The sequence below is a fragment of the Drosophila albomicans genome, chromosome 2R, assembly GCF_009650485.2.
Source record: "Drosophila albomicans strain 15112-1751.03 chromosome 2R, ASM965048v2, whole genome shotgun sequence".
NCBI lineage: Eukaryota > Metazoa > Arthropoda > Insecta > Diptera > Drosophilidae > Drosophila > Drosophila albomicans.
The window spans coordinates 10957480-10964861 of NC_047631.2; the positions used below are offsets into that span (position 1 = coordinate 10957480).

General features: G+C 37.5%; 3 protein-coding genes across 5 annotated transcripts; 2 read left to right on the forward strand and 1 right to left on the reverse strand.

The window, feature by feature from the left end:
- The first annotated feature begins 164 nt into the window (after nt 1–164).
- On the forward strand, nt 165–2476 carry LOC117573698 (HIG1 domain family member 1A, mitochondrial). Of its 2 annotated transcripts, none has more exons than XM_052006334.1 (3): nt 165–346; nt 888–1077; nt 2452–2476. In XM_052006334.1, exons 1-3 carry the CDS (start codon nt 256–258, stop codon nt 2459–2461), a joined length of 291 nt encoding a protein of 96 aa, XP_051862294.1. In that variant the 5' UTR covers nt 165–255; the 3' UTR covers nt 2462–2476. The 2 variants fall into 2 exon arrangements, with proteins under 2 accessions (XP_051862294.1, XP_034112951.1); XM_034257060.2 differs by lacking the exon at nt 2452–2476 and adding an exon at nt 1319–1714 and having other exon boundaries at nt 169–346.
- On the forward strand, nt 2292–5869 carry LOC117573696 (uridine-cytidine kinase). 2 transcript variants are annotated; one of them, XM_034257056.2, is made up of 6 exons: nt 2292–2765; nt 2826–2971; nt 3522–3619; nt 3683–3731; nt 5436–5570; nt 5745–5869. In XM_034257056.2, the coding sequence occupies exons 1-6, from the start codon at nt 2413–2415 to the stop codon at nt 5867–5869; spliced, it is 906 nt and encodes a 301-aa protein (XP_034112947.1). In that variant the 5' UTR covers nt 2292–2412. The 2 variants fall into 2 exon arrangements, with proteins under 2 accessions (XP_034112947.1, XP_051862293.1); XM_052006333.1 differs by lacking the exons at nt 5436–5570; nt 5745–5869 and adding an exon at nt 4145–4776 and having other exon boundaries at nt 2299–2765.
- An 85-nt stretch (nt 5870–5954) lies between these two features.
- On the reverse strand, nt 5955–7194 carry LOC117573697 (zinc metalloproteinase nas-13). The gene is made up of 2 exons (XM_034257058.2): nt 6903–7194; nt 5955–6787 (listed from the first exon to the last, which is right to left on the reverse strand). Exon 2 carries the CDS (start codon nt 6720–6722, stop codon nt 5955–5957), a length of 768 nt encoding a protein of 255 aa, XP_034112949.1. The 5' UTR covers nt 6723–6787; nt 6903–7194.
- Nucleotides 7195–7382: the final 188 nt, after the last annotated feature.

Here is a 7382-nt window from a genome sequence, read left to right on the forward strand (position 1 = left end):
TTTTATTTGTATGTAATTTATAATTTTTATTTGCCATTTCTGATGTAAAAGAGACATTTATTGCGAAATAAAATAAAATAAATGGGAGTACCCGCAATGTAGCCAAAATGACCAAAAACAAGTTTTGCGAATTAGTATATTTTAAGCATAAACTTACGGGCACGCTGCTCCGGTTTCTTCATTCGCTCGCGAAAACGAATCCCGTTCGACACCACCGCATTCTTTGAGCGCCGATAAGGAAACGCGCAATCCGTCATGAGTTCAAAATCCTTTTTTGTTGAAGACGATGCCGAGCAGTCTAATAAGTTGGCGAGGAAAGCCAAGGAGTCACCATTCATGTTAATTGGTATGTCAAAAAAACTACAACTACATTGATGAGTGTCAATACACACTCGCATACATACATACATACATATATCATGCATGGCGGAAATTTCCGATTTACATGTGTATGTGTTTGTGCGGGTGAATGTTTGCAAGGTGGATGCCAAAGTTGCCTTGGCCTTCACTGTGACTTCGCGTGTTCTTCAAGCGGTCAAGTGACATAACGGTTAATAATATTGCAACAATTTCACAATAACTGTTTGAATGTAAAATGCGTGTGATGTAACTGTGCTTACAACGTCAGTAAGCAATTAATATAACTACATAAAAGCTTATAATATATGTATATGTTTGAGTGTATTACATATATGTATGTATTAGCGCATCTATGACGTCGACCCTGACGCGTGTCTTGCTTTGGTATTGGTAACAGACAGCTGTTTTTTTTTTGTTGCCTCAGTCGTCTGTCTGCTGATAATTATCGTCGGGCGAAGAGCTGGCAACAAAATGTAAACTTTGCTCGAACATTTGTATTTAATTTTCGTTTTGACTTTTGCGTTTAGGTATTGCTGGATTCATTGCTGCAGGTGCAATTGGAGCTTATAAATATAGACACCGAGGCACGATGAGCACCAGTGTTTTCCTCATGCAACTGCGTGTGGCGGCCCAGGGAACCGTTGTGGGTTGTTTGACCCTTGGACTGGGTTATCAGATGGTCAAGGAGTACATATTCGATAAGCAGCCCAAGGAAAAGTAATGCTCTCTTAATATTTTTGTAGTTCAATTTAATTGTAATTGTTGAATTAGTGTAATTGTCGCTCACTCACACATACATACATCTATTGCGCTCAACTGATGTGCTATCGATAATTCGGTTATCAGATTAGTGTAATTGTCACACACACCATTAAAATGTATAGGCTCGAGCAATGTGTTATCGATAATTCTGTTATCAGCTCGCATTAACAGATTACATTTTTATTTTGATTTTTAGACATTGAGTAATTCAAGCACTTTTGATTGATTGACAACAAATTCCCCCCTCCCCGCTGCATCAACAACCGCTGACACCACAACAGCATACATAACTAGACAAATTGAATATTTATTTATTGCAATTTATACCATTAACAAAAATCATTCTCACAAAAATCATTTCCCGAGATAACGATTTTTGATCAAATTTGTAAAATGTTTTCGTCCCCTGACGAAAAGATTGTTAGCCAAGCTAATTTGTTTTGTAAGATTGTGATACTATAATTGTTCGACTAACTTAAATATGAAATGTAAAAAACACACATACAAAACGATCGAATTGTTGGAACACTGTGAAAAGATAAATACCTCCTATGCAAATGATGTAAGATTAAAAACAAATATTTAAGAAACAGTCACATCACTTGTCACCTGTCTTTGGAAAATTCGCCAGCTGTGAAATGATGAAATTTTTCTATCGATTTAATCAGATGCCATCATTTCATTAGCAAGTCATAATATGGTTTGTATATTTAGAGCAGTTTGATGTCTGGCACAATTTGCTCGTTGTCGAATATCTTCTTGACACAGTACAAATTCGGATAATGGAAGGCAGCGTCATAGTGATTTTTGCAACCGGAAGTCGTCTTATCTCTGGCCATATAAACTGGTTGTCCAATCACATTCGACGTGGCAAAGTTTCAAGTTAACACAAATTGATTGTTGAAATTAAGAAAATCTCACCGTAGCACAATTCAATAGTTAATCTTTTTTTGTTGCAAGCTACGGAGTTTTGCAAAAAGTCTGCTTTACAATTTCATTCACAAAAATATATTTCTTTATAATATTGCAAGCTGGTTAAGCTAAACGAGGTTTCAAGTTACGCATTTGATAATTAGCTTCAATTCAAATTAAATAACATGGCGCCAACATCTGTTCGCGTTGCCAACTCTTTATGGTGGTGTTAATAACAGCACCGCTGTTATCGAGGACATGCTATCGATGTTACGCATTAAAGTTGAATCAGCTGTGCGTTGAGCGTGGTGTGGTGGCGGGAGAACAAAGATATTTTTCACTAAAAACTTCGCCTTATCCATATTTTCGGCTATCGACATGGAACACAACTTGCACAATGGCGATACGGCCGGTAAGGATGAGGTGAAATCACCATTTCTTATTGGCGTTGCCGGAGGCACAGCAAGCGGCAAGTCAACAGTGTGCAAGAAGATTATGGAACAGCTTGGACAGGCTGAAATGGATCACACGCAACGTCAGGTGGTGGCCATAAGCCAGGACAGTTTCTATCGCGAGCTAACGGCAGCCGAGAAGCTTAAGGCGCAGAAGGGACTCTTCAACTTTGACCATCCTGATGCGTTTAACGAAGAGCTCATGTTCGACACGCTGCAGTTGATACTAAAAGGTCACAAGGTCAAGATACCCAGTTATGACTATCGCACAAATTCGCTGTAAGTTAATGATTTATATGAGCAATGGTTTAACAGTGTAATCATACTTATTGCTTGCAGGGATTTTGAGAATATGCTGGTCATTTATCCAGCGGACGTGGTGCTCTTCGAGGGCATCTTGGTCTTCTATTTCCCCAAGATACGCGACCTATTCCACATGAAACTGTTTGTGGACACTGACTCCGATACGCGTCTCGCTCGTCGTGGTGAGTTTCGTTCTTATTTGGTTATTATTGTGCAGCAGCTTGGTTCGTAAATTCGTTAAGCAATTGGTAAACTGCTGTGTATATATTGTGTCTTTACTTATCGAAGAAACTCATAACGCAAGCTCCGTTCTTAGTCTTAGTTCTTAGCTTATATTGTTGTTTTTATTTAGTTTATACCGTGATTTGTTAGTTCGAACATCTGGAACTTAACTTGTCTTCATAATCGAAATAATTTTAATTTAGTCGAAAGTGTCATTTCTAGAAAATAGATCCCATTGAAATGTCGTAAATTTTTGATAGTTCAGTGAGTGAATCTAAGCAAAGAATTTTATATGTATTAATTTTTTTTATTTATTTATTTAAAAAAATATATTAAGCTTTAATTGGAAGTATTGATGTACTTAGGGTCCAAGTATTAAGCTTACTGATTTACATAAACTTTCTGTTGATTTAAAGATTAATATATTGTACCTTATCACTAAGTTAGCTGTATAGCTCATTTAAGATTTGCTTGATCTTTATTTCACGAATTAATTCATTTTCATTTTAGTGCCGCGTGATATCAATGAGCGTGGCAGAGATTTGGATGCAGTTCTCACGCAGTATATGACATTTGTGAAGCCAGCCTTTGAAGAGTTCTGTTCACCTGTAAGTCTGAAGTTTTTATTTTGCAATTTAACCCAAATTAATACCTCTTTTTTATACTTGCAGACCAAGAAGTTTGCTGATGTTATCATACCTCGTGGTGCGGACAACACAGGTGAGATTTGGACTCAAAGAAAAGAAACTCACACACACAAAATTTTCGCTTTGCTTTAGTTTTTGACAATTTTATTTTCTATATATCATTTATACAAAAAACACACCTCACACAAACCACACAATTAGAGTTAGTGTTTAAAGTCCTAACTACAACTTGTACGTATGTATAAATAGTTTATACTATAAACAGTTTTGGGTTTCTCGTTAAATGTTTCTATTTTTCGTTCCGATTCCTTGTTCCCAATAACGAAAATTTAACATATTTCAACAATACTAGTTTCCGCTTGATGTTATATTATGTATCTTCTACTTTCCATTCCATTCTTCCTTTTTTTCGTTCTCGTTTTTGTTTCCGTTTATGTTCCTGGTTTTTTCGTTTTCGTTTCTGTTGTTACAATGTATTTCTTGCAGTTGCCATTGATCTCATTGTACACCATATCGGAGAAATTCTCGCGGCCACCAACATCGCACAGCACAACAACACAGTCCGAACTGCGGCCTCCAGCATGAAGCGCGATCACTAAAAAAAATCGAAAAATTCAATCAAACGATGTGTGAATACGATAAAAACAACTTTATCAAGTGACTTCACACAAAGAATATAATTTCTTGCTGCTGCTAACAATGCTTGCATTGTGATCCTATCGCAACTAACCGATTGATTAATTTAGTTTCTAAGATCGATTAGTATGTATCCTATATAATACATACACATTTATTGTAAGCTTGTTTTAACGTTAACGAACTTATCGACTTGTTAGTCGCGTTTAATTCGGGCTTCTCCTAACAAAGTTAAACTGGAATCATTTTGTTTAATGTACGAAATAAATACATACAATATTATTAGTTTAATTCTAACTTCCTGCCCCAAATTGTTAACGACTTTGTTGGAGCACTAATCGGTCGATTACACAAATAGTATCTACAATATTCACAAGGACACTCGTCATATCCTAACTTATGTACATGTTTAACTGTCAAAACCACCAAACACAATAACACATACTATAGTTGTTAAAACTTAACGCTAAATCCAAAAACAATTTATAAATTGTCGAATCTTTGAATAAAAGAGAGTTTAACACCTCTCAATAAGCAAAAAATAAAGCATTCTCGAAATTCGATTACAAGCTAAATTTGATATTAACTCCAATAGTTATGCTAAGTAAAAAATTTAAGTAAATGAATAACTTCGATTTATCATCAAACTAACGGTCGTTAACTCGCTTAAAATATAATCTATTACTTATTATAGTTAGTCAGTAGCTAAAGTTCCTTATTCCTTTGGGTTTAAATCTAATCTCAAACATATTGTAATCTGTAATAGGATTGGAATTAGAATTGTTTAATCTATAATTTAGTTAAGTTCATTTGCTAAATGCACATTAAGTACACTTGTAAGTAGACACCCAAAAAATGAAAAGGAAGCTATTGTTATACAGTTTTAAATGTAGTTCAATTATGGGTCTCTTTGTTCACAAGTGAGTACTTTATAGTTTCAAGCGAGATTGCAACATGAGAGATGGTTCAGCTAAATTTGACTAAAAAGGTAAGTGGCCGAGTTGCAAAACACACACTCACATTTAAACGCTTCACTTTGTTGAGTTGCTGCCGTTGAGTATAATTTTAAACAATTCAAGAATTATGTTTGCCATTTAATGAACAAGATCATCACTCATAATTCTTTGTGTCTTGCTTCCAGTGGCCATCGATTTGATTGTGCAGCACATACGTGACTTTCTCAACAATCGATCGTGTCACGGATCCACTGGCAACATGGCCTTGTATATGAACCTGGACTTGGGAGTAGCAGATGGCGGCGCCTTGGCAGGTGGAGGTAAGAAGGCGCGTCCACACTAACCACAACCAAAAAGGGAGCAACGAATAGAATTCTAACTCAAATACTAGCAAATCCCTAAAAGAAACTCTGCATGCAAGTCCTAGACATATTCGTAAACATTCAACTGTATAAATGTATATATCAACATGTGTATATATATATACTTGAAAGATGCGGTGGCAAGTGGCAGCAGCAACACCTACAATGCGATTCGACGCTTCTCAACGCTCTGCAAGGAACTCACCATGAAGGGCAACGTCTTCTTCGAGACAAACAAGAATCTGCCGCATCACTAAAGTGACTCTTCATCAAGTCTGCTGCACATTTCGCCAATTGTATAATTATATTTTTTTGTTAAATAAATAATAGATAAAACCAAATTCAAAGCTTGCACTTGTACATGGCATTAATTTTGCGCACATCGCCCTCCGAGAAGCCGCGACGTTGTCCCATCTGTGCTGCATCCTTGCTGCTACGCAACGCCTTCAAAGTGGGCTGCCCGTTCTTGCTGAAACTGGTGGGTGAATAATGCATCACACTTCCATAGTCATAGTCTACGCCATAGCCCGAATGTTGTTTTGCGCTTCCCTTGTCAAAGTTGGCCATCATCGTGGGCTTTATGTTTTCGCTCAGCACCTTTACATAGCCATCACGTTCATAACGATTCTGTTCGTGGAGAAAGCCCAATGCGTGCATCAGCTCATGGATGGGCGTGCCATAGGTACGCAGACAATTGGGCGACTGTAGATTGACCTCTTGGCGTCCACCCAGACGTCCAATGCTGCTCCAACAACCAGTTTTGCCGCTCACTATGGATATGTAATCTTTTTCTTTGGTACGCGGCGTAAAACGAATGCACGTCTTGCTGTGATATTCATTGAAGGCGTGCTTGATGTTCTCCAGTTCCTGTGATGTGAACTGACCCTTGATCTCATAGGGCACCACGCCGCCAGGCCAGTGTGTGCTTAGTGCCAGCAAACCATTGCGATTGCCTTCGATGTCCGCCTGCTCATTATTTAGTGGGATGAGAATGTCGCCTTCTAGGTACGTGCCTAGCTCTTCGGGATTCTGCGCAGACTCCGCGTCTTGGGCATCGATTAGTACGCCAGTTGTTTCCGCATCCGGTATACCAAAGACAGCATCGCCCATTTCCGTCAAATCAATCAGAACATTATCGTCGGTTTTTTCGATGGGCTGCGATTTTATAATGCCAACTAAAAACAAAGAGAGTGTCAACACTTGCAACTTTGCCATTTTGCGTTATTCGCTGACTGTTGTAGTTTTGACGCTACCGTCTCGCATATATATAGAGCTGTCAGCTCCTCTTACCTAGACCTTCAAAACATTTTGCCGACTTGGAGGCGGCGATTTGTCTTTGTTTTTGTTTTTACTGATAAAAAACATGTAGGTGACTGATTTGTACGCATATTAATTTGCATTGCAAAAAGCTTGGTATCCACGTGCGTCGTGATTTATGTGCCCATTTACGTCACGCCCTTTATCCATATGCATATTTGTGTCAATTGCAGCGCCTATTTGCGAAAAACATTGTTCGTTTCAATTTTACGTTTACGACGTTCTACATATGTATTTTTCTATAACGGCTTTGTTTTGATCGAAGAGCAGTATTGAAAACCCCCGTTAGCATAACTGAATTATCGGATTTAAATTGGTCGCAATATTTAATAGTTATTACTGTATTACAGTCATAAATTCATTTTGATTACTATATATTAAAATAGTGGAACTTAATGCCCCTACACTTCTTCAAAATCGTACAACTTTTTTGCTTATCGATTTATTACTATT